The following is a 25,049-nucleotide window of genomic DNA, read 5'->3' as shown; positions in this document are numbered from 1 at the left end:
TTTTTTTTTCCCACTTCCCCGCTTGACTCAACTGCCATGGAACGTTGGCAGCTTTGAAGGGGCAGAGAGGGAAAGTAAACTCGAGCTCCACGTTTGACACCGGTAGCAACGCGTTAAATAAGTAAAGTAAATATGGTTCAATTGTGTTTCGAGTGCGAAAAAATTTTGCCAATCGCCTATCGGATCGGACATGCACAGATGCGTGGGTACGTGTGCTCCCTTCCTTTTCTTTCTTTTTTTTTTACTCGCCAAATATATATATGTATATACGTATCCCGTTCTTACTGGTTTGTGGCTACATTATCTTATTTTTTCGATGAGCCGGCGATAACGTGTGAGTGCCATCGTGTGGTGCGCGTAGATCATCTATTAAAGGAGGAAAAGAAAAAAAAATCGTTCACAGCAGCGTGAGCAGACAAGGTATAGGTGAGGTGTGATAATGAATGATTATTTAGCGAATGAGCTGGTCCTGAAACTGGGGGTTCATCAGTATGCTCACATCACGAACGACAACGATAATGGTACGGTTCTTATCACCGGACCGATGACGCGCACGCTAGGTTCAGACGAGCGGTTAACCAAACCAATAACCCCCTTTCATGTGGTGCCACATGGGCACTACTGCTGTATTGAAAATCCTCACGAAGTAGCAGAAGATGGCGTTACGCCTGTCTGTGATAAGTCCGGACAGGTGAAGGTGTCTCTCGGAAAGCGGAAGATTTTTGTGGGTCCCCTCGCTGTTCCATTGTACCCTGAGGAAAAACTCGTGTCGGTGGAACCCCTCACGGTTCTCGACACGAATAGTGCCCTTCTTGTGCGCGTGATACATGACTACACATCTGAGGGTGGCGTGAGACGATCTCAGGGCGAGCGTTATTTGTTTAAAGGTCCCGGGACTTACTTTCCCCGCGTAGAGGAGACGCCACTAGAGGTGCGTCACGCTGTTAACATTAAGAAAGGGTGCGCAATTAGGCTACGTGCTTTGGAATTGTTCACTGATAGGACCGGACGTACCCGTAAACGGGATGATGAGTACCTTTATCTGACACCGGGGTCGTATTTGTGCGATGTGGATGAGCAGTTCGTTGAACACGTCGAGCCGCTTATTATACCCCCTGATGAGGCGTTACATGTCGAGGTGTTGCGCAACTTTGTGGACGAGCGGCCCAATGCCTTCAACAGAGCGCGCCACGCCGGGGAGGTGTACGTTGTCACCCACGAGGACTGCCCCATGTTCGTGCCTCATCCAAATGAAAAAATTTTGCGTACTGTTCACAAGATGCGCCTTACGGACAAGCAATACGCTGTTATTGTGAATGCTTCTAAATCTCGGCGGCGTACTATAACCAACGTTTCCTATTACCTGCAAGTCGATGAGGAGGTGGAAAATGATGCAATACATGGATGTTATCTTCTTGGTGAGGGACAGGCACTTCTTTTGCGCGCCCTTGACATGTTTCAGGACGAAAGTGTGGAGCCACCAGTGCAGCGTGTGGCTGAGGACCTTTGGTTGCTCCACGGGCCACGGGAGTATGTTCCGCACAGTTTGGTGGAGGTATGCAAGGACAAAAATGGTAACGACATACGGGAACGCATTCTTTTGTGCGACGGTGATGGTATTTATGTGAGAGACAAAACCACGGGCGTAGTTAGAACAGTAACAGGTCCCGCAGCGTATATGCTTGGGGTTCACGAGGAGTTGTGGGAAAAATCACTTCCTCCGGATGTCGAAGGGTGTTTGCAGCGGCAGCTGTCTCCTATGGAGGGGCACATTGCTGCGGGACAAGGACCAGTGCTCGTTCCTCGTAATCTAGTGAGGAGTGCGTACAAAACAGTGGTCTACAAGGTTCCTCATCGGAGTGTGACACAGCTATACAACTACCGGACAATGAAAACCCGCACCATTTTTGGTCCCGACCGCGTTACTTTGGAGCCAGATGAAGAGTTTACAGTTGTAAAACTTTCGCTACCCTCGTCTGATGGGACAAGTCCCGCGAAATGCCAATCTAAGGAGTCCAGCCGTGTGAACGCTCTACATCTCTTCCTCGGCCCTTCGAACGTAACAGACATTGTCCACGTCGAAACACGGGATCATGCCCAGCTTGCCCTACAGCTGTGCTATGCATGGCATTTCGATGTTGCACACGGCGACGAGGCCGCTGCTCGTAAGTGCTTTGGTGTAGATGACTTCATCGCCGACGCATGTTCCCTTATTGCCGGGCGCATACGTGCCGCTGTTGCATCCCTTCCTTTTCAGCAATTTCACAAGAGCAGTGTGAAGGTGCTTCAGCAGGCGGTATTTGGGATAAATCCTGTCAACGGCGATCCCATGAGTGAACTCCGATTTGACGCGAATAACTTTGTGGTTACTTCCGTTGACACTCATACAATGGAAGTTCTCGACCCCCGCACACGTGAAGGCCTCCAAAAGTCAGTAAAAATTGCTATTGAAATGTCAACTCAGGCCCAAGAATCGAGTGCACAGCAGGTTGCACTGGCACGTGAACAACAGTCTTCCGCCTTGCTTGCGCAGCAAAAAATGAAAGACCAGGTAGAAAATGAGACCCAGAGGAAGGCCCTGTTGGAAGCGGAGGCGAAGAGTGCTGCCACCATATCTTCAGGTCGTTTCAGATCAGCCGCTGATTCTGCTGCGAAGGCTGCCAGTGTGGAAGAGGAGACCAACCTAAAGTGTACACGCGTTCGTATGAAGAGTGAAGATATTATGAATGGTGCGCTGTGCGAGATCGAGCAGAACAGGCGGACTCAGGAGCATCAATACGAAGCGGCTCGAGCTTCTCTCGAACGTGAGTTTAAGCGAGAGCTCTCCAAAATTGAGAATGACAAGTTTGCCGCGGTGATGAGCGCTCTGGGCCCTGATACGGTGGAAGAAATTGCGAAGGCCGGTCCCGAACTCCAAGCCAAGCTGCTGGAAAGTTTGGGACTCCAGGGATACTTAGTTATGGATGGCAGCACTCCCATTAACCTCTTCAACACAGCGTCAGAGTTGACTGGTCATGTGCAGCAGTAACTAACGTGGTGGAACATGGCTGCTCATTTTGTTGCTGATGCACGTCCTTCGCGTGCGCTGTGTGTTCGTTTTTTTTATTTTTCACCGTAAGCGGTGCGTGTGTAACCCCATGACCGAAGTAGTAGAAACGAGGATGTATTCTTATATACTTCCTAAACAGCTTTTCGGGGGTCATTTCTGTGCTGGCGCGCCAACTGCCATGTCTCGTATTTACTGAGTATTCGTACTTAGTGATCATTGTCGCCACTCACCGTTGTTCGTAGAGCCTCTGTCTTCATGTTTCGTTGTGTTGGTCACTTCTTTCAATAACTTCTTTTTTTTTTGTCGCGTGCAGGCAGTGCATACAAGGTTCATCTTGTGTGGGAGCTTGCTTTTGCGTTAGCCACAACTGAGGACGGCCGTTGGGTGAACCGTGTAAGGTCATTGAGGCACTACACCTGTTTGCACCATTATCCTTACTGTGTCTTTTCTGCTGGCTGGTGAGGGCGAAAAATGTTTCGGTTGACTGCTGCTTCACAGAAGAACCTAAACTCATGGTATACGAAAGGCACTATGCGCGGTGGGGTACCCCGCATTTATTATGCGTGGATGCGACCTGGAAGTTTCACTCGGAGGCGCTTCGAGAAGATGCGTAATCCATTCGTCGATTTAGAAACTGGTACCTCTCTTTACTTCCGCGATACACGTGATTCAGCTGAGGCTATAGCACATGCTGCTGACTCTAAAGGTATTAAAGGTATGGATAACGCTATCGATCTCTATAATGAGTACCGCATTGTTCCTGATCTTTATCCAGAGGGGTTTCAATGGAAGCACAAACTAAATACAGAGTACAACCAGTGGCGGTCTAACACGTGGTTGACACCAGACCTCATTCCAAAGGAGCATCGCGGCCGGTTCTTGTGCAACTTTCAACTAAATATTGTAGCATATGATATGCGAGTGGTCAAGTTTAGTCCCAAAGACCACCGCCAGTGGATCTATTGCGTTCTGTATGTGGGTAGCGGCAAAGGTATAGCCGGATGGGGTCGCGCTGTTGCCCCAAGCACTCAGGAGGCAAAGAAAGAGGCTATTAGGGAGGCTTTTTCCAACATTATCGCTGTGGATCTGGAGCAGGAAGGTCCCATGTATCCGGTCCGTGTTAACGCCGATGGCGTGCGCGTTTTGCTCTATCCTGCCAGACGGATTGTGGCCAACTTCCGTGTTGCTGACATTCTCTGCGCATTTGGGTTTCAGCATGCCGGGTGCAGAATCAACTTGAAAGCGACAAATAATCCCAAATCACCGACACACACTGTGGAGGGGGTCTTTGAAGCGGTCAAGGCACTTAGAAGTGTGAGTGAAATAGCGGCGAGTCGTGGTAAGGTGCCGCATTCCCTCATTTATAACATTTATCCGTATTTGGAGGAAATACGTCGGCGTAAAGGTATGATGGCAATGCACCCACCGGGGAAGGATGGGTTGCTAATGCCCGACCGTGTTGTGGACAATCGTCTACCCGATCACTTGAAGAAGGGATACTATGACGATGTTTACTGGAAAGACTTCTTTGCCGGAAGTGACGAACACCTTAATGAACCGCGCATGGGACTGCGGGGCGATGAGATGCGGCGCCGACTCGAAGAAGCACAAACTTCACCGGCACCCACAACGGCAAAGGACACTAGGCGACGGACGCTGGAAGACGTGTTGAAGCGATTGGGTAAAACAACTAGGGACCTCGGTTCGATACCAATTGTGAATCCACGTGTGGATGTCGGCTTGCCAACACACATAAAACGTAACTACCAGTTACACTGAGGGGCCACATGGGTGGACCTTTCCTTTATCGAGTGCAAAACAATCTTATGGGAGGCTGTGGATATTTGATTGTTACAGGGGTATGTGTTATTTGTGTGAGTGAATTCTGAGAGGTTAACCGTGATGTGCTTGCATTTTGGCAGCGGGCGATAAGCATACTGGTCACATCCTTGTTTGCTTACTTCCACCCGTAAAATACTTCTAAATCCAGCACCGTTACAATATTTCCCCCTACTCATGACTTCGTGTAACTTCATATAAGGAGGAGACTGTGTAGTCTCTACGATCTGCACATTGTACATCAAGCAATGGTTAAGGAGAAGTTGGCGGGAGGAAAGAAGCGGCCAAGGGAGGAGTCGCTCCGTACCATACCGCCTAACCAAAGCATTGGCTCTGAGTTGCTGGACAACGAAGAGAGCAAGGATGTGACGTTTAAGTCACTTGGGCTGTGTGAGGAGCTTATTGGCGCGTGCAAAGAAGCGGGCTGGCGCATGCCGACGAGAATTCAGGTTGCAACAATTCCTGTTGTCTCCGAGGGGAGGGACATCATTGGCGTTGCGCAGACAGGCAGCGGGAAAACTGGAGCATACGTTCTGCCCCTCGTGAATTGGCTTTTAACGCAAGCAAAGGTTCCTTATCTTTCAATTCTAGTGATGGTTCCCACGCGCGAGCTTGCACAACAGGTTGCGGCACAGTTTGTTATGCTCGGGAGCAGCGTGGGCCTGCGTGTGGCGACTTTAGTTGGTGGGGCGGATATGGTTGATCAGGCATGCGAGTTGAGCCGGCGGCCGCACGTTGTTGTCGGCACGCCAGGCCGTGTAAAAGATCACCTGAACAACACGAAGGGGTTTCAACTGGTCAAGCTTCACGCACTTGTGCTCGATGAAGCTGATAAGATGCTAGAAATGGACTACGAAAAGGAGATAAACGCCATTCTGGAACATCTGCCACACAACCGCCAGACACTTCTATTCTCTGCCACCCTCAGCACGAAGATCGACCGTTTGCAGAACGCATCGCTTAATGACCCCGTTCTTCTTGAGGTTCATCGCAAAAACACAACTGTGGACACCCTCAAGCAGTATTACGTTTTCGCTCCGTTTGCGCAGATGCTTCCTTATCTTCATTTGTATCTTACGCGTGAGTCCGGGAACCACATTCTTGTCTTTTGCCGCAGTGCCGCGTTGGTACATCGCATCACGCTGACATTACGAGTGTTAGGCCACCAGGCATTGCCGCTCATGGGTCGCATGGATCAGAAGAACCGTAACATTGCCTTAACAAAGTTCAAGGAGGGTAGGGTGCGCATCCTTGTGTGTACAGATGTTGCGCAACGTGGTTTGGATATTCCCCGTACAGATGTTGTTGTCAACTTTGCGCTGCCGGACCGAGTGGAAGATTATATCCACCGCGTAGGGCGTACGGCGCGTGCTGGGGCACAGGGAAAGGCTGTCAACATTATCAGTCAATATGATATTGTGTTACTGCAGAAGGTGGAAGCGTCGACGGGTGTGAAGTGTGAAGAGTGGCCCATTAGTGATGGTGACGTTGCTGCTGTACTGCAGCGTGTAGAGGACGCTGAGCAGGAGGCGGTGAAGGAGATGCGAGAGAGCGACCAGGAGGCGAAATTTGAGAGGGAAGCGCGCCAGTTAACTACTGCAAGGAGGGCAAAACGGGAGCGGGGCGACAACGATATGGGTTACGACGATGCAAAGCATGGCACGGCCGACTTCTCTACGCTGCGTCTCCGTCGTGAACACGAATCTGTCTTCCAAATGACGAAGAAACAGCAGCACAAGTCACTCTGGGCAAAGCGGCGAGAGGTGCGGAAGCAGATGAAGTCATGAAAGTCCCGCGAGGGTCGTTCGTTGTGAGCTTCAGTCATCTTTATCTCCGGCCTGAAGGCATAGTTGTGACGAAAGTAATCAAAAATTTTAATGCTGTCTAAGTTTCCCCATTTGTGCTTTAACGACACGTTGTAGTGCTAGCGCATGGCGCTTTTGCGTACGTTGGGTGGTAAACTGCCTCCTCGCTTTCCCCTGACTTGCACTACTTATTTCTGCATCTAGTTTTGTTCCTGATTCTGTTTCTTTACTACTTGTATAGCGTCAGGGCGCCTCACATACATAGTTTGCTCGTATCTGTCTTCACCATTTGTTCTTGCGGCGGTCACTTTTTTTTTGTTACTTTGTTCGCAGCCATTTGTTTTAGGTGTATCCACTGTGTCTGATGGCTGATGCTTATCGAGAACGTGCACTTCCCACGCTCTCTGTTTTAGAACGGCTGCGTTGTCTCCGTCGTGAACACGTTCCCTATGCTTCTCACTACTGTGAAGAGAACGCATACAAACTCGTTGAGGCACTCTATCGAGATTTTTCGCTCCCCGATCACGCTGTTTTTGCGGTATTCATTAGCAACGACTGTAAATCCACACCGGTATGGAAGCAAAGATTAGGGAACGGGAGGTGTCCGCTAATGTGGGACTATCACGTGATAACTCTTGTTAATGTGGGCGCAGGTGACGAGGGCGGCATGTGGGCGTTTGATCAAGATACAACGCTACCGTTCCCATGTGAGGGACTCCGTTACATCGAGGAGTCTTTTCACCCGGAGATGCAATTGGACGACAAGTATCGACAGCGCTTCCGTGTTGTTCCGGGAAGGGATTATCTGGAGTATTTCTCATCTGACCGCTCCCACATGAAGGATTTTGACGCTGCCCAGCCCCCGTGGCCACTTATTAGGGGATGCCGTGCGCCATCTGACATGCGGCTAGGTTTGTATGTGGATGTGCACCAAAGCAGTAGCGGTGAAGATGTGAAGAAAGAGCAGGGCTGTGGGAAAATTCTTAGTATCGCAGAGTTAATTAGTTTTGTGAGTCCATAGTTGTTACGCCGGAGCTTGTTTGTATATTTTTTAAAAGCTGCGTGCTGGTTTCGGAAAAAGGGGTGGGGACAGAGGTTAATGTTCTTCCAGTGCCCACCACCCTCCCGCATTTACCATGCGGCTGACTCATGGCTCGCGCCACTGTTGTCGCGGGTAATGCCATCACGTATGGTGGTTAATGTAGTTTATGGCTCGATATATATATTATATTATGTTATATTATCTTCGTTTCTTGCATCAGCAATTGTCCCCCTTGCTGTGTACGCGTGGTGGTGGCGCATTATTGCCCGGAATCGGGTGGTCAAACGAACTCGGGAGTGCCATACCGCTTGGCTACCTGGAGGTTCCGCGTCATTACGTTATTGAGGGCGTGTTGTGGTGTTGTGGCCCTCTTCCTTTACTAGTCGAGCGGATGAATCCAAGTAGCGGGGCACTGCGTTCTCTGCTTTCCCTGCCTTCTGGCGTTATATCTTCGGACATTTACCACACGGTGATTATGGTGAGTGCTTGTGTTAAAAAGGCTTATCGTTTCTACTGTTATGTGTGCTTGCGCTTTTGTTTTACAGCTTTACGCGCCGTTTAACTACTCTATTTTATCCATTTTTGTTTTTCTACTTGCTACGCGTATCCTTGTGCCCCGCCTTGCGCGCTTACCGATGGAGACGCAAAGTTAAATAAAAGGTGAACTTTTGCGGGGGTTCTGTGTAAAGTTTGTAACGGCAGGAAGTTGGCAGCAGAGTTGCACTATGGGTGTGGATGACGTAGGCTCTGCGGAGGAGATACCGGAGAAGAAACGGAGGCGCATGCGACGCCATCGCCCGAAACGTAGGATAAGTCAAGCAACTGAGGCGGACGACGAAACCCTTACCTTTGTTGGTGAAGAAGGTGGGGAAGAACAGCAGGAGTACCCAGTGGATGAAGAAAAGGCGGCATCCATGCCCGATGTTGAGGGGGAAACGTCTGGACGTCGTAAAAGGCAACGAGAAGAGGAACCGGGGAAGTTAGAGCAACCTGAAACCAACGGTCCGCCAATTAAAGTTTCAAGGGACCGAGAGAAGTATCCCCCTGTTTCCGACTACAGGTCGCTGAAGTTAAATCCTCACATAGTAACTGCATTGGAGAATGACTTCAAGTTCCAGGAGCTGACAGGCATTCAGGGACGATGCATTCCTGCTGCCCTTGCCGGTCGAGATCTCCTTGCAGAGGCAAAGACAGGCTCTGGTAAAACTTTAGCTTTTCTTATCCCAATAGTGGAGATCATCACGCGCGTGGGTTTTCGTCAGCGAAGCGGAACGGCTGCAATCATCATTGGGCCAACGCGTGAGCTGTGTCTCCAGATTGAAGGAGTGCTGCTGAAGCTGCTCAAACACTTTAACGGATCGGTAACGTTCCTCTGTTGCATAGGCGGAATAAGTCGGAAGCAAGAGGCGTTTAAACTTGTGAGTGGCATGGTGGTTGTGATGGCCACCCCTGGGCGTCTCTTGGATCATCTTAAGCTTACAACGGATTGGTTAACAAAGAATTTACTCGTTTTGGCCGTCGATGAGGCGGATCGTGTGCTTGACAACGGATTTGAAGATGATATGCGAGAAATTGTTTCTTTACTGCCCAGGCAGCGACAAACGTTCTTGTTTTCTGCGACTCAAACAACTAGGGTCGAACAGTTGGCTCGCGTGTCGTTCTACCGACCACCCCTGTTCATTTCAATGAAGCGTAAGGAGGACAAGGCAACCGTTGACACGTTGGAACAGGGTTATGTTATTTGTCCTTCACAGCAGCGGTTGCTTGTACTGTATCACTTTGTCAGGCGGAATCTGAAGAAGAAAGTAATCGTTTTCTTCAGCAGTCGCAATGCTGTTAGTTTTCACTGCGAGTTGTTTAACTACATCGATGTTCCTTGCGTTGCCTTTCACGGAAAACAAAAACAACACCAGCGCTCGGCCACGTACATGCAGTTTTGTAACGCCCCTAGCGGCGTGCTCTTTACCACAGATGTAGCTGCCCGTGGTCTCGACATTCCGCAGGTTGATTGGATCGTTCAATTTGACCCACCTGACGACCCCGTCAAGTACGTCCATCGCGTTGGCCGTACCGCCCGTGCTGGTCGCACAGGGAATGCTCTTATGTTTCTTCTTCCCCAGGAGAAACTGTTTCTCAAGTATCTGCACGACGACGCCCATGTGTCAGTGAGTGAGTACACATTTGATCTTAATAAGGTGAAGGGAAATGTAGCTGAGCAGCTGGAGCAGCTTGTGAGTGCCAACTACTACCTGCGCAGCTCCGCACGCCTCGCGTATGAGGGCTATTTGCTCAGCTACAGCAGCTCTCAGTTAAAAAACGTTTTTGACATTCACAACCTCGACCTCGCCGCAGTCGCCAAAGGCTTCGCCCTAAGTGAGCCACCACCGCTGAAGTTGGATCTATCGCAGTCCGCTGCGCACATGAGTAAGAAGTCACGGCATGAATTCCGCCGGATGATGGAATCCAAGGATAGTCAAAGGCGGAGGCTGAACGAAACTACGCTGAAGAAGCGCCGGGAGAACATCAGTGGTGAGTGGTAGGGCTCTCCCGAAGGGTTAACTTGTTGTAAGCGCTCACACCTCTCTCAGCAGTCCCCTGTGCACGCAAACAACGGACGTGGTTTACCTGCTGAGGGCGCTAATTTTTTTAACGGATAACCAGCGGAGGAATTAAGAACAGCAAAACTTCCACGGTAGAATAATAAATAATCAGAAGCCGTTTCGTGCCATGCACGTTGAGTATCTGGGTGCTTGCACCGAGGCTGTTGACAGGGGCGTAAGCAGCGGTGATCATGCTGACGCCAAGGGTAATTTTCTAGTGTGACGTGCGTATGTGCTTGGCTCTAGGTTGGGTTGTGCCTATGTTTTTGATCCTGAGGTTGCACAGTTTCGTTTTTCTACGCACCATATCAGCTAACGTGAGTGATTTTGATTTCGTTGTTAGGTGGACAAAAACGTGGCACGCTACCTACACAATAGGCACATGTTTCGCGGTCATCCTACGTTTGGTCACGTGTGCTGCACACCTGGCCCCGAATACATGCCTTCCATTGACGCTTGCTAATTGATAGTCTTTTCACGTCACTTCCCCTTTCTTTTCTTACGTACTTCTCCTCCCTTTTTTTTTCCGTTCAATTAAGGCGTTGTCACAAGCCGGCGATTAGACGTACCGGATCTTGTGCGTGCCGTCACCTCATCATCTTACGCTGAGGCGTTGCCCGGGCACTCAGTTGCTTAGTAGTGGCATCGACCCAAAAGAACAGGAGGGTTCGGTCGGTGGGAGAAACGGCTCCTCTTTGCTAGAACAGAGGAGGTGTTTCGGAGGTAGGAGAAGGGCTAGTGAGCAGCGGATTACCGGGGAACTCGGAACGGAAGCTTCGTTGAACGCCTGGAATATCTGACGCCGGACCGATCCTCGGTCACGTGTACACTAAATTCGTTTGAAAGGCCGCCGGTCTGCGGTCTAAGGACATATTAGAAATACTTCTTTCACCTCTTCTGCGCCATGGCTCACAGTGGGGCCAAACGAACGTCGAGGAGCGGTACTAGCACCCCTCTAAGAACTCCGACACGGCGGCGACTGGAGCTGCACAATGCTGCAGTAGATGAAGCATTTGAAGAGGAGGATGGAGAAGGACAGAGGGAGCCTCATTTTGAGCGGACACCGAAAACCTCTAGACAATCGGTGAGCGCATCATTAGGCGATGGCTTGGGCAGTGGTGGTACAAATCATGGATCTACCAGTAGTGGGGTTCAGCACCCCGAGGGGGCACTAGCGATGAGTGACGCCGGGGAGCGGCCGGTGGTTTCACCACAGGTAGCCAAAGCTGCAAGTGCTCGGTCTGTAGAGGGCATTATTGATTACTCGCCGTCACTCTGCAGTGAGCAATTGGAGGTTCATGGGTTTTCTCACCTTCGTGAGTCCATCTCTTTTGGACTACCTCAAACTCGTGGGAGTGTGCCGGACGTGCGAAGTTCTTGCGGGGTATTGGAAGTGGGAACCACTCTGGTTCCCCATTCGACTTCACGTAGTAGCGCTCTTTCATCACATACATCTAGTAAGCAGTCTCACTTCCACACGCGGCAATCATCTGACGGAAGGCGCCCCAAGCACGGGGGAAGCCGCAGTGATCTTAGTTTTCTGAGCACACGCAGTGCCATTGCGTACCTTAAGAGCACTGCACCCGCAGCGGGGGTGGGCTCCCCCAAAACGAGCGGGCGTTCAAGCCAGGCAACGCCGTCATCCAATTCGTTCTCGAGGTCCACGCTGGGGCCCCTCGAACTCTCGCCCATACCGAAGGAAAATAGCAACCCGCATGGCAGACGTCGCAATGGCTACCTCCGCTCTAGGCACCAGCCACCACCAAGCTGGCCACCCGTTGACGTACCGGTGGCCGTGGCAAATTGTAGCTCTTCTACTGTATCCGTCACTGAAGTAGGGAGAATAGACTCTGAGATGCGCAGGGAATTTCGACTCTTTCTCGCATATTGCATCCGCATTGTTATCATGTTCATAGTAACGTGTAGTGCTGCTTCGTTCGCCTTGTTTCTTGCAGCCCCATTGGTGGTCCAGCGAAGCGGAAGCGATGGATTGTTTGTGCGGCAATATGTGGAGTCAGTTGCGGAACTTCAACTGATTTACGGTGCACCGTCCTCCTCCCTAACGTCGTCGGAGGCAAAACAATTATATCTCCGAATGGTTAGCGAGTCGCTCGAGCGACTCGACCAAGCCACATTGAATGCAAGACCGAAGCCCAGTGAGGGACCCAAGGTGCACGAGCAGTACTACAGCAGAATGACTCGCGCGTACCAGGCAGTGAGGTACCGCGTAGCGCTGTATGCGCGCAGTCGCCATCGAAGCTGGTTCTACCGTAATGTGCTGTATCCTTTGCATGATGTGTGGAAATACGGCGTCGTGCGACATGGCGCTCAAGTGACTCGGGAGGATTGCCAGGAGATACTTTTGTATTCGTTGTGGGTACGCATTGTGGACGTTGCTGCTTGCTTGCGCCAGGATGAGAACATGCCGTGTCCAACACTGAATTTCCTCAAAGGGGAGGTGCGTGGTAGCACAGGGCCAGGAGGCCCTGTGCTACCAGTTGCGAGCGGGTATCCTTCTGAAGGGAATGGGGTCCAGGGGGAAGTTTCCTCTAAAGCTCTTTTTGCATTCGTGGCGAAGAATTTCCGTCACAACAACCGAGAGTATAACCACCTGTATTTTGAGGGGGGTATGGGGAGTGTGTTCTTCTGAGAATATCTTGCCGCGTATGTATACTCTGGGGCATAAGTGCTCGTGCGACGAAACCGCTGCAAGACAGTGTGTATCCACTGAGGTGTTGCTTGCTCGTTTATATGCACTCTCAGGTTGTGATGTGACTGTTGGCGTGCCACATGGTGGTGGATTTGTTGTCCGCATGCCTTTACATGTGTTATTCCGTAATTTCTCTTCCCTGCGGGGGTGTTGAATCACTCAGGCATCACCACCTCACACCCTGATATTCTGTCATTGACGTGGGATTATCCTTTATATGTCTAATGCCTCTTTCTTCCATTTTACTCAGTCTGCACGAACCCCCTTCCCATCTGCTCATGGCGTTGGTCATAACCCGCCCCCTCGTTTAACTCGAACTTGTTACACTGTGCTCTTTTGAAGCCTCTAGGATGAACCTACGTGGTGATGGGAGTGCGCAAAAATACGCCTCTGTTCCGACGTTATATAATGTAGTCGTTCTTGGATGTGAACGTGTTGGTAAGAGCACCTTCATTGACCAGGTGATGAAAGGGACATTCCGTAGCGATTACGTGCCGACGACCCTGGAGACGTTTATACACAGAACGACAGTGGACGGCAGGAATTATGTTTTGCATCTATGCGACTCCTCTGGAAGTGAGGCGTTTGTGCGCCACCGGTTGCTCTATCTCGCGCGCGCGGACGGTGTTCTGCTTTTCTACTCAACGACGGACAAGGAGTCCCTAGCATCTGTAGTTGGGTGGGTAAAAGAGTTGAGGGAAGCGCGTCACAATATTGGGGTTAAGGCTGCGATGCCCATTCTGCTGGTGGGAACGAAGCGGGACGACCGTCGTAGTCGTGTGGTCACTATGCCAGAGGCGGAAGCCGTTGCAAGGTCATGTCTCTCGGCACTTTCGCTGAAGATGCAGCACATGAACAGGAAAAAGGTTGTGGAGGCTGAGGGATTTGCCAAACTGGTGCGTGACGCGATTTCTTCTACACTTCCTGTTGTGGAAGTTTCCGCGTTACGCACAAATGAGGTATTGCATGCGTTGCGTATCATGATTCTAATGATAAGTAACTTCTCAAAGAGAAGACTTCCCGCGCCGGTAACCTTGACCTCCTCGATAGAGTTTGCTACACCCCCTTCCTTGACGCCGTGTTTTACATCGTTTGACGAACGACCTGGCAGTGCATTCTTCCGTATGCGCTCTCCCATAAGAGCATTGGGGGAGCGATCTAATATTGCCGTTGGAGGCACCACATCACCGAGTGCTGTTGTTGTAAAGCGAACTCCCAGTTTGGTGGGTGTCGCTGTTGCATCAAGACGTAATTCCGCCGCCCGAAGAAATACCGTTGATGCCGTGCGGGGACCAACAGAGTGCGAAGACGGGAGTGCTCCCTGGTGCTCGGATGTTGTATTGGTTGGAGGGACCGAGCCAGAACCTTTTTCAGCTTTGCATGAAAATGGATACTGTGTATCTGAAGGTCCCCCAAATCAGACGGAAACACAGTCTACGCTTCTTCGTAGCCTTTCACATGATGGAGAGGTGCACGCGTGTGGGTTGGAACGTCAGAAGAAGAGGGAGCTGTCTGGTCGTCGCCGGGAGGTGGGATGCACAGGTTCGTGTGTAATCATGTAGAAAGTTTATCGTTGTCAAGTTGTCAATTCGATGTCATGCAGTGAATTGGTTTGTGCTGTTTGAGATCATTTTGTGGGTTCTCGACCTCTGGTTGTGCATTGGTTCTTTTGTTTTGCGTGTGTGTGACTGTACATTAATACATATTTTTTTTTGTACAGGTTGCAAGCACGTGTTGTACCGGTGAAGGGCCAGTTTGTTTTGATTTTATGTCTTTTTTAAATGTTTATGTCTATTGTGGTGCGTTTCGACGTATCGGTTGTAAGTGTGGGTGCCGGGACAGAAGTAATGTGCGAGTATTGACATTTCTTCTTTTTCCAGCCCTTAGTTTGCGCTACGTTTCTTATATATCTCTTCCTTTCTTTCCGTCTGGTTATCGCGTTTAAATGTCTCGTTTTACCCACTATTCTTTCCACGTCTTCTTTTTTTTCCCTTCTTATTTTCATCCGACCACTTATTATTGTTTTATGTGAGGGCGACTTCTCTTTTTCTTTCTTTCAGGAGTGGTTGGGTGTTGGAAGACGACTCTGCTCCCTGTTGTAGTGGGGCTGCTTGCGTCCGTGGCAATAGTTTATTATTATTATTACTATAAATGCCTTTCATTATCCGTATGCTTTTCTTTATTTATATGGGTTTGTGTTTGCGTTTGCGTCGTGTGAATGTTGAGGGTTCTCGTTGGTCTTTTGGTAGGGAACCGAATGCCGTGTATTTGGGGTCATTTTGGGGAAGGGGAAATAGGGTGATTGAGGGGGGTGGGGAGTGATTTGTTCTTTTCCTTATTGTTATTGTTGTTGTTGTTTTTTGGTTTTCGTTTTATCTTTTTCTTTTGTACCGGGGATAGTGCGAGGGTATCCATTGGAGCAGGGTGGGGAAAGGGAATTCATGTGTTATTCATACAATTAGTTTTTTTAAGTATTTTTTTAAAAAGTTTATTCTATGTGGACATCTATATTTGTGCGTGAAATGCTATTCCTTGTTGTTATAATTGTTTGTTTGTTGGGTGTATCATCGTTCCACGTGCGGTTTATGCATGTAGCTTTCTCCCACCACAAAATATATATATATATATATATGTATATTGTACACTACCGCCAGGCTTCCTTTTTTAACCCCATGAAAACGTTTCGCTATAGGGGGTGGAAAGGAGTGGCGGGGATGACTGACGTGTTGTTGACTCTTATGGCTAAAATAGTGATAATAATAATCGTAGCAATAACAATAGGCGTGTGCTGATAACAACACTTATTTAAATACAACAAAAATTTTTGTTCTGCCGTTCGTCACCGGTATTGTCACTGCTATCATTGTCAATATGTTGTTGAGTCTCTGTCATGAATACTCGGTTGTGGCGAGCGGTGATATCCCTACATGCCGGGGGTAAAGGCAAATAAATACCAAACTGAGGAGCTGCGTGCGGTGGATGTGATAAGGATAAAACGCTCTTTTTTTGTTTTTATTTACTACTTACCTACATTTTTTTGTTTTATCAACTCCCAAACCTCTGTTGTTTTGCTCCTTCTTTTTTCTGACGCTTAGCACGAAATATTTAGATATCCGTCGCCGGTGCCGAGAAGAAGTGTCAAATGTTAACTGTAACGGAGGATAAGATCTCCATCCCTCTTATACCAGACGCGGAGTTATGTGATGTTCGTATTGGGGTGACAGATCCGGCGTTGTTTTTTAGCATCAAGCTTGAAAAACCCTCGCAAGTGTTGATTGAGTTTCAGGAATTTAATACGGCCTCGCGGTGCGTGCTGCTGCTGAGTCCAACGGACCCGCATCCAAGTAAGCACACGGCCGTATGGAAGCACCTTTCACCAGATCCGAACAAAATGTTAACTATTCTCCCAGCGGATCCTTCCTACAGTCTTGGAACTCTTTACCTTGCTGTGCGTTACGTGGAAGACAACGGGAACTCTTTCATCCGCCTCAAACTGACACTTCGCGACAGCTACGAGGCGGAATGGTATTCGCTTATCAACAAATCTTTGTACTGCGGCTCGTGGTTAGGTTTCTACTATCATGGCTTTGGTCGTGTAATATATGGATTAGACGCCCGTAATGTTGAAGAGGGCGCAGTGAGGTGGAGTGCACATAGTTTAAGGAAGCAAAACTCGAGGTCGTACCGCCGAGAGGAGGCAACTCCTGTGGCGAGGGCGTCGCTACTCGGTGTGTCTCGTCGTGAGGTCAGTTGGTCCATCATTGCCTTGCCTTTGCTTACAGCTGAGGTGTACGAAGGGGAGTGGGTAAATGGGAAGAAGGAGGGTCTTGGTGTTTACCAGTGGTCAGACCGCTCGTACTGGGGAATGTGGAAGGAAGGTATGCGAGAGGGGTTTGGCGTCTTTTGTACCTCAAATGGCCTTCATTACGAAGGAGAATGGCACCTTGACAACAAACATGGTCTTGGGAAGGCATTTTATCCTGACGGATCACGGTATCAGGGACATTGGGAGGACGATGTGCGCTCAGGAGAGGGGTTGTTTGTGTACTCAAGTGGTGTTGCGGTGACCGGAAAATGGGAGAATGATGAACTTTGCCCCGAGGTCAGAGCTAACTATCCCGATGGGTCCTTTTACGTCGGAGAGTGGACGAAGGGCTGCCGGCATGGAAATGGTACCCACACCGATGCCCCCGGGAACGTTTTCGTTGGAAAATGGGAGGACGACAAACGCACCGGTGAGGGGAAGTTGACTTTTGCAAATGGCGTCGTTTGTGTAGCCGACTGGGAAAACGGACAGCGGCAAGGGGGTGTGTTCACATTTCCCAATGGCGAGGTGTACGTCGGAGGCTGGAATGATGAGTCACTTTGTCGGGAGGGTATCGGCTGCTGTACGTACCCCAATGGCGACAAGTACGAAGGGAGTTGGAAAGACGACAAGAGGCACGGTTTTGGTAAGTTTGTTGAGACTGGCCTGAATCGAAGTTACGCCGGAGAGTGGTTCAAAGGGGTGCGCTGTGGTTTGGGCGTTCAACGTGCAGTTGATGGAACATATCACGGAGAGTTTGAGGATGACGTTCGCTGTGGAGAGGGCTATTACCAAGGGTGCAACGGGTCCATGTACAGAGGTAGTTGGAAGGGGGATCGCCAGGTGGGCCACGGTATAGCATTGGAAGGAGAGACTGGCACCCAGTATGAAGGACTGTTTCTTCTAGGAAAACTAGAGAGCTATGGCACATCTCGCTCGGCAGAAGACATTTATGAGGGAACATGGCTAGATGGCAAGCGACAGGGCGTGGGAGTTGCTTCCTTCCCCGATGGAACCGTTTTGCGGTGTCTTTGGCATCAGGGAGCGTCACAGGATGGGTTTGTGCACTATAGGTACAATAACGGTGATGTTTACGAGGGTGACTGGTCCAACGGGGGGCGGTGTGGTAGCGGGACGTTGCGGTACGCAGACGGCTCGGTGTACGTCGGTGAGTGGCGTAACGACAAGCCGCATGGATGTGGTTGCTTCACTGATGCTTGCGGCGAGACACATGTTGGTGAGTGGTGTAGTGGCACACAGAAAGATGTGCGGGGAAAGATCCAATTTATCGATGGAAGTATGTATGAAGGTGACGTGTGTAATCGCCGGCCGCACGGGAAAGGCCGTCTGTGCTATCCCGATGGCACTGTGTTTGATGGGACATTCAAAAACGGTATTTACGCTGCCTAAGATCCCTATCAATGCAGGTTGTTTGAAATCGCATGCTGGAGAAATGGGCATCGTTGATGTGTTTGCTGTACGTCGTTGGAGGGTTCGTGCCATAGGACTTGTCTCGCTCTCACGTGCTCCTACCGTTAGTGTGACGACCTTTTCGTCTGACTTCTGCCAATTTCATTGTGATGTGTGAACTCATATGTACTTTGTGACATGCACATTCCTCCATCCACGCGGTGGTGTATGGGGCTTGTGTTATTAGTTTGATGGCCGTACAAGCTCTCTCCGCATTCACATCTATTGCACTGTCTTTGTTGCTGTTTTTCCGGGCCTTCTGGTTGCGTTGTTTACCGAGTGTTTGCTTATAACAATGGTGTTACTATGCAATTCACACCATCACGTGCCTTCCTGCGTCGAAAATTGTTGGAAACGTAAGGTGTGCGCACTCACTTTATGATGTATATATTTTTTCTTCGTGGTGCAGTAGATGCATTAGAGCTTCGCCCCGTAACGAGGTGATTTGTCTATGTGTGTGTGTATCTTATTGTGCATGGAGAGGTGGAGCATTACACTTGATCGCTTTATGGATGCACGGGGCATTTACGTCATCCTTCGATACACGGGGTTGGTGCGGGGTTTCGCCGTTAACTTTGGGTCCCCAACATGAAGGTGGGAGATATTCGTCTTCGAACTCTCTTTCTTTTTGCACCAACATTCTGATTGCTTACGTGCATGTCGGCAGTGTTTTGCCCCGACATCGCTTGCAAATGTGCCTCACGGCGATATCACCATCTATGGAGCCTTGACGGCGCAGTGAAGATGTATGTTGTGACCCTTAATGACGGCTATTACTCTTTGTTATATGGCTGAGGCTGGGAGTAAGCGGTGTCTGCGCCTTCTTTCTTGTTGGTGTTTCCCCGGCACGAGCCCACAGACCTGCAGTTTGGTTGACCAACTTTCGTGGTTGTACTTCATTACAAATGTTCGTTTTGCGTAACTTCCTCCTATCGGTGTCGTTAACGTTATTGATATACACGCATTTCCTAACTATCGTTTGCTTTCTTTCCCTACGACCTTCTGTATTCTTGCTTGTCCTGTGGTTAAGGATTAAAAGGGTGTGCGTACGTAAGGCAAAGGGTGAGAAATGGGGATTGCCGGTTTTTACCTGTGGTTGAAGCGTTGGTACGCATCTTGCATGGAGGATGTTCCGCAGTGCGTGGTTGAAGCCGCTTCGAAGTCGTCTCCACCTCCAAAGGAGTATATGCAGTCACATAAGTTCGACAACTTGTATTTGGATCTGAACGGGCTCGTTCACCCATGCTGTCACGATACGTCTCCGCTACCTGAGCCCGAGTCGGAGGAAGAAATGTTTGAGCGTGTTTTTACTCAAATAGATCTTGTGTTTAAGGTGGTGAGGCCACGGAAATGCCTTATTCTCTGTGTGGACGGTGTTGCACCACAGAGTAAGATGAATCAGCAGCGAAGCCGGCGTTTTCGCGCTGCAGAGGAGCGAGCGGAAGGTGAAGTGATGTCGGCGAAGTGTGCCGATGTGTTGTTAGAGAAGGGCCTACCTTACCCCAAGGTGAGGGAACGTTGGGATCACAATGTTATCACACCCTCAACACCGTTCATGGAGCGCCTGGGTCTTGCCATTGAATGGTTTGTTGTGAAGAAGGTAAATGAGGACCCATTGTGGAAGAAAGTTGCCGTTGTCTTTTCCGATGCACACGTCCCCGGTGAAGGTGAGCATAAGATTATGCAATACATCCGTGGTCTTCGGATGCAGCCGGGCTACGATCCGGATACGTCTCACGTTATTTATGGCATGGATGCTGACCTCATCAGTCTCGGACTCTCGACTCATGAGAAGAGTGTGACCATTTTGCGAAACCAACTCAACGAAACATTCAATGCAGCTCATGGAAAGTTTTGCTACTTTAGCTTGGTTAAATTTCGTGAGTGTTTGAAAAGGGATTTTGATGGCATTAAGGAGATGAGTTTCGAGCGTGTCGTCGACGATTTTATTTTTTTATGTTTTTTTGTCGGGAATGACTTTCTTCCGCACGTTCCCTTAATATCGATCAAAACGAGAGGTGTCGAGCTTCTGTTAGACCACTACGTTAACGAATTTGCAAGTCACTCGTATTTAACAGATGGTGGAGAGGTGAGATTTAAAGCTCTGTCTTCGTTCTTAGCTCGATTCCTGAATGACTATGGTTCTGTCTTGAGGGACGAATCCTCGTTTGGGGAGCGAGCGAAAGAGCGAGGGAGAGGCAACGTGGCGGAGCGGGTGAACAAATACCAGGTTGAACTCAAAAAGGTTTTGGCAAGCGTTAAACGTGACAAAACCAATGCCCAGGAGGTTAGTGACACCGCTCACAAGTTGATGGTGTCTGCTTTGAAGGAACGAGTGTCATTTGTTGGGGACAAAGGTTCACTAGGGTTTACGTATCACGACGAGGATTACCGAGATAAGTACTACCAGAAGAAATTCGGATGGGACCCTGAGAAACGGTCCAAGTTTGAGAAGAGAGTTAAACGCTGTTGTGCGGAGTATTTGCGGGGAACTCAATGGGTGATGCGGTACTACACATCTGGTTGCCCTTCGTGGAACTGGTTCTATCCGTATCATTATGCCCCATTGCTGGACGACTTGGCTCGCTTTACAGACTCAGTGGACGTTGAGTTTGAGCGAGGCACACCGAGGCATCCCGTGGTGCAGCTGCTTGCGGTGTTACCGCGCATGAGTGTTGGGGGGCTGCCCGTGGAGTTGCACGGCGCCGTGTTAGATCCAAACTCTGTCTTCGGTCCATTTTACCCAGATCACGTGGATGTAGACTACAGCGAGGCAATTTTTGCCTATCAAGGCGTGTTGCGATTACCTTTTATCGACTGTAAGGAAATCGAAGCTGCCTGCAATACCCTAGTCGAGCTTCAACCCGACTCCGGCGTTACACTTTTGATATGCAACAGCGGGAGTAAGTTAAGCATCATGTTGGAGGAATACTTGGGGGGAGTTCCGAAGAAGAAAAAAAGGAGTTCTATGAAGCCCATCCCCACCGAGGTAGCTGCGAAGTTTCCCATTGCCGGGCGAGTTGGTTACTATAGGAATGAGTGGAAACGCGACGTCCAAATTGTGTGTCCCGATGCCGCCATCGCAGAGAAGACGGCACATGGCGGAGCGATAGAGTGCAATGCGGCCCGCTGCTACCGCTATGAGCTCGACGAGCTGGCGGTGTACCGCCCCGAACTTCTGTTGAAGTACGGAATGGATGGGCCACCAAAGGCCGTGACGGCTGAGGAGGTATCCGTCGGTGATGTGGCAGCTCAACCTGAGGAGACTACAAATGTGAAAGATTCTTCCCCCGATGCACAATATCCGGAGACAGCTACAGTTGCCGGGGAATGTTCCACTCGACGGAAGAAGCGGGCGCGTGTAGAAGTGCCGCCTGCTGACCCCGTCAATGGTAGTGATGATCCACCACAAAAGAAACCTCGTCTCAAGAAAGCTGCCAAGAAACGGGGAGCCGACAGAGTCATTGGGCGCTGATGTGGATTTCTCTGCCTTGTCGCATCACACACAAAAAAAGAAAACTAAGTTGTCCATAGTACTTTGTTGGAAGTGACGTGGCACGACATGCACGGGATATCATCTCTTCCACACTAATCTTGCCACTGATAGCTTGTCTGTGCTCTTTCCTTAGATTTTAATATTGTAACACGATTCGTCGGGTGGTGTAGCAAGGGAGTTTGCGCATATCAGTGGAGCTCCGCTGTAACTGCCCTTCGGGTGTTGTGTCACCAGTAATCCATGTTAGTAAACGAATATATCTGTCTCAGTTCTCTCTCTTTGTTTTTTAAAACCATCCTGTTAATTTCTCTTTTAGTAACGCTCTTATTAATTCACGTGTAACTCGTTCAGATGGACGTTAGCTTAATACTATTTGGGCACACTTCGAAGCACCCAACTGTGTGGATAGGTACGGTATGTTTACTTCCCCAACGCACCCGTTTTTTACCATTGCTGTTGCTGTTGGTCCGCAAACGTGCCGGGTCTCTGACCCTCACCTTTAGTCGCGTTTTTATCTCTCAGTTTCTTTCCTCTTTCCCCGCTCCTTATACTTCCTCGTGTCGACTCACTGTGGTTATGGAAGGGTGCCTTGTGCAGTTACAGTTGTTATTATTTGGCAGCATAGGCGGAACAGAAGCTTGTGTGTCTTTATGTGTATGTACATTTCCCATCTAAGAGATCACAACTCGGCCTGATTGAGGGAACAAGCATTCATTTAGGGGCTATTTCTGCTTCTCTCTTCCTATATTTCGCACGACTGACACCATACAAGTGTGTTGCATAATGTCGGTGTCGCCTGAACCAGTCGTGCAGTCGAATGTTCTCTACTCTGACGAGAAGGGCGAGTTCAGGTACCAGGAGGGACTTCAGTACATGCAGAACGGGGAGTTGGAGAAGGCGATCCTGGCGTTTTCCAAAGCATCCTTCTTTGCTCCACACAAACCGCACCCGTTCATTGCCTCCGCAGAATGCCATGTCTCGCTCTATGATTTCCAAGGCGCTGTGAAGCAGTACCGCCGATCCCTATGGCTGCTTCGGTCATCGAACGGGCGCAGTAATTGCTGTTCGCGTGCCTCAGGTACGGGGCGTGATAGCCGCTCATTTTTTTCCCCGCAAGGGAGACCAACTACCGCAGCAGATGGTAGTTCAACTGCCTTTGGGAGTGATTTGATGGATTGTAATGGGTTAGATGGAGTGTCATTTTCTGTAAGTACAGATGTTACAGGACACACCATTTTTCGCAGAGGAAGTTCCGCTTGTACCACGGAACCGTATGATGATGCCTCACTTGAGAGGGCGGTGCGGCGCCGACTGGCCGGTATTCTCGACGCGCTGAGCATTGTTTTGTTCAACGTGGAGGACTATGAGCAAGCCCTCCGTTTTACTGACGAGTCACTGGAATTATGTAAAGATCCGCAAGTGGTTTTGCACCGTTGCGCTTACCTGATCGCACTTGAGCGCGAGGATGAAGCGGAGAAAGTTTTAGATAAGCATATTGAAGAGAACCCCTCATTCTTTATTCTTAGCTGTTCTCTGCTTGTCCACATCTACTGCCTTCGTCAGTCGTTCAGTCCCGCGAAGGCGTTGTTGGAAAGGGTTCCTCTAGAGGAGCGGCAGCATCCCCAAGTTCTGCTGGCACAGCACATATTTAGTCGCACTTACAAAACTTACCGTAATCGCTCCATCGACCATTCGGACCTGCAAGGACTTACCCGTTGTATTTCGGTGTTTCCAGGTGATTCTACCTTGCTATTAGAGCGCGCCAAACACTATATTGCCAAGGGAATGGACAGGAAAGCAGTTACTGATTTGTTTCGCTGCATCAGCGCTTCTGAGGGAAGACATGCACATGCCATCGACTTAATGACAGAAACGCTGTTTCGTCTTGGTTCAAGCAATGATGGCCAAAGTACAACAGCCGATGCAATCAAATACTACACTACTTCCCTGATGTGGCGGCAAGACAACATCCCCGTGTTGCTTGCCCGTGGTGAGTGTTACATTAAGATGGGGGATTATCAAAAGGCATTATTCGACTTCTTGACTGTGGACAGAATATCCCCGAAACACCCCGAAGCAACGCAGCGAATTGCTGTGTTGCACGATATACACGGTTGTGAACTTCATAGAGAAGGGAAACATGAAGAAGCAGAGAGGGAGTTTAGTACCGCCATTGCGACGTGCAGTACGGAGCCGGTGTTTTTTTACCATCGCGCGAGATGTCGCTTTGATATGAACCAACCACGCTATGCCTTGAGGGATGTGCTGTCATGTTACAACTTGAATCCAACGGATCCCCAAATCCGTAACTTTGTACATGCACATCTCTCAGCATTTGATCAGAAGGTTATAGCTGGTGGTGAGCATGGCGGGGACCTTTTGGGGGGCCTGCCAGGTGTCACGCGTCCTTCGCCTCCCAACCGCCAAAATGTCACCAAGTCTACTGGGATGCTACGGCAAAATCGGAGAGACAAGCAGCTAGTGGAGGGCAAGCGCCTAATATTGATGAGGGAGGGTGACGGGTTGTCAAGAGCATTTGGAGACACTTTAACCTGTAGGAAGGTTCCACTTGCATTGTCTGATAAGGGTAGCCGTGGCCACTCCACGACATGTACCTAATGGAGAATAGTGAGTCAAACGTGTGGACCACCAGTTACCCTCTTTTTTTTTTGCCTATTTTTCTCCCCCCTTCAATTTCTTCTTTTTTTTCTTTTACATTTCGCGTGGAGTGCACACTTTCTTTCAATTTTCACTTATTTCCCCCCTCTCTGTTGTATAATCACCACTCTTTGTATCATTACCCTACTTGTTTTTCTTTTTTTTTTTGGGGGGGGTGATGGATGACAGTGAAAGGTTCATGTATTATCCTGCCACTTGCGCAGTGGTGGAGACGCTAAGAGTGGGGGGGGGCACATGCGCAACTTTTTTTTTCTTCTTTGTGTGCCGTTCTCTTGCTTCAACTCCCTTCCGCGTTGTTTGCCCACTTCGATCACTAATGTGCCGTACAAGTGCGGGTCCCAAAGCTCACCTGAAAATTCTCCCCTCACTTTCCTCTGATGCGATTACCAACGTCTCCACTACCCTGAAACTCTGCACGTTTCTTACAGCGATTATTTCATTTGCTTGAACATATGTGATGTTTGTAGGGATGAGGCGGGCTGTAACGTGCGGGCTGCAGCAGCGACTGCTTCCGTCCCGTCCAGTCCCGTCGTGTCATTTTCCTTTCCTTTCTT

The 25,049-nt window shown here is 49.5% G+C and overlaps 10 protein-coding genes and 1 pseudogene across 11 annotated transcripts; all 11 read left to right on the top strand.

The window, feature by feature from the left end:
• Positions 1–439: 439 nt before the first annotated feature.
• On the top strand, positions 440–3,028 carry TEOVI_000879500 (major vault protein, putative; the record flags this gene model as incomplete). Its single annotated transcript, XM_067227489.1, has 1 exon — positions 440–3,028. The coding sequence occupies one exon, from the start codon at positions 440–442 to the stop codon at positions 3,026–3,028; it is 2,589 nt and encodes an 862-aa protein (XP_067083590.1).
• Positions 3,029–3,520: 492 nt separating this feature from the next.
• Positions 3,521–4,828, top strand: TEOVI_000879400 (Ribosomal protein S5, C-terminal domain containing protein, putative; the record flags this gene model as incomplete). Its single annotated transcript, XM_067227488.1, has 1 exon — positions 3,521–4,828. One exon carries the CDS (start codon positions 3,521–3,523, stop codon positions 4,826–4,828), a length of 1,308 nt encoding a protein of 435 aa, XP_067083589.1.
• Positions 4,829–5,136: 308 nt separating this feature from the next.
• Positions 5,137–6,675, top strand: TEOVI_000879300 (ATP-dependent DEAD/H RNA helicase, putative; the record flags this gene model as incomplete). Its single annotated transcript, XM_067227487.1, has 1 exon — positions 5,137–6,675. The coding sequence occupies one exon, from the start codon at positions 5,137–5,139 to the stop codon at positions 6,673–6,675; it is 1,539 nt and encodes a 512-aa protein (XP_067083588.1).
• A 364-nt stretch (positions 6,676–7,039) lies between these two features.
• TEOVI_000879200:pseudogene lies at positions 7,040–7,714 on the top strand (annotated as a pseudogene). Its single transcript has one exon. A coding segment is annotated over exon 1 (675 nt).
• Positions 7,715–7,901: 187 nt separating this feature from the next.
• Positions 7,902–8,297, top strand: TEOVI_000879100 (uncharacterized protein; the record flags this gene model as incomplete). The annotated part of the gene is made up of 1 exon (XM_067227486.1): positions 7,902–8,297. The coding sequence occupies one exon, from the start codon at positions 7,902–7,904 to the stop codon at positions 8,295–8,297; it is 396 nt and encodes a 131-aa protein (XP_067083587.1).
• Positions 8,298–8,460: 163 nt separating this feature from the next.
• Positions 8,461–10,275, top strand: TEOVI_000879000 (ATP-dependent DEAD/H RNA helicase, putative; the record flags this gene model as incomplete). Its single annotated transcript, XM_067227485.1, has 1 exon — positions 8,461–10,275. One exon carries the CDS (start codon positions 8,461–8,463, stop codon positions 10,273–10,275), a length of 1,815 nt encoding a protein of 604 aa, XP_067083586.1.
• A 964-nt stretch (positions 10,276–11,239) lies between these two features.
• Positions 11,240–12,985, top strand: TEOVI_000878900 (uncharacterized protein; the record flags this gene model as incomplete). Its single annotated transcript, XM_067227484.1, has 1 exon — positions 11,240–12,985. The coding sequence occupies one exon, from the start codon at positions 11,240–11,242 to the stop codon at positions 12,983–12,985; it is 1,746 nt and encodes a 581-aa protein (XP_067083585.1).
• A 410-nt stretch (positions 12,986–13,395) lies between these two features.
• On the top strand, positions 13,396–14,607 carry TEOVI_000878800 (ras-like small GTPase, putative; the record flags this gene model as incomplete). The annotated part of the gene is made up of 1 exon (XM_067227483.1): positions 13,396–14,607. The coding sequence occupies one exon, from the start codon at positions 13,396–13,398 to the stop codon at positions 14,605–14,607; it is 1,212 nt and encodes a 403-aa protein (XP_067083584.1).
• Positions 14,608–16,187: 1,580 nt separating this feature from the next.
• On the top strand, positions 16,188–18,260 carry TEOVI_000878700 (MORN repeat containing protein; the record flags this gene model as incomplete). Its single annotated transcript, XM_067227482.1, has 1 exon — positions 16,188–18,260. The coding sequence occupies one exon, from the start codon at positions 16,188–16,190 to the stop codon at positions 18,258–18,260; it is 2,073 nt and encodes a 690-aa protein (XP_067083583.1).
• Positions 18,261–19,389: 1,129 nt separating this feature from the next.
• On the top strand, positions 19,390–21,795 carry TEOVI_000878600 (5'-3' exoribonuclease D; the record flags this gene model as incomplete). The annotated part of the gene is made up of 1 exon (XM_067227481.1): positions 19,390–21,795. The coding sequence occupies one exon, from the start codon at positions 19,390–19,392 to the stop codon at positions 21,793–21,795; it is 2,406 nt and encodes an 801-aa protein (XP_067083582.1).
• Positions 21,796–22,599: 804 nt separating this feature from the next.
• On the top strand, positions 22,600–24,435 carry TEOVI_000878500 (TPR repeat, putative; the record flags this gene model as incomplete). The annotated part of the gene is made up of 1 exon (XM_067227480.1): positions 22,600–24,435. The coding sequence occupies one exon, from the start codon at positions 22,600–22,602 to the stop codon at positions 24,433–24,435; it is 1,836 nt and encodes a 611-aa protein (XP_067083581.1).
• Between the last annotated feature and the right edge of the window lie 614 nt (positions 24,436–25,049).

Source organism: Trypanosoma equiperdum (genome assembly GCF_001457755.1).
Source record: "Trypanosoma equiperdum strain OVI genome assembly, contig: ctg_983, whole genome shotgun sequence".
Taxonomy (NCBI): Eukaryota; Euglenozoa; class Kinetoplastea; order Trypanosomatida; family Trypanosomatidae; genus Trypanosoma; species Trypanosoma equiperdum.
The sequence above is the reverse complement of the archived record's forward strand: the minus strand, read 5'-3'. Positions and strand labels throughout refer to the sequence as shown.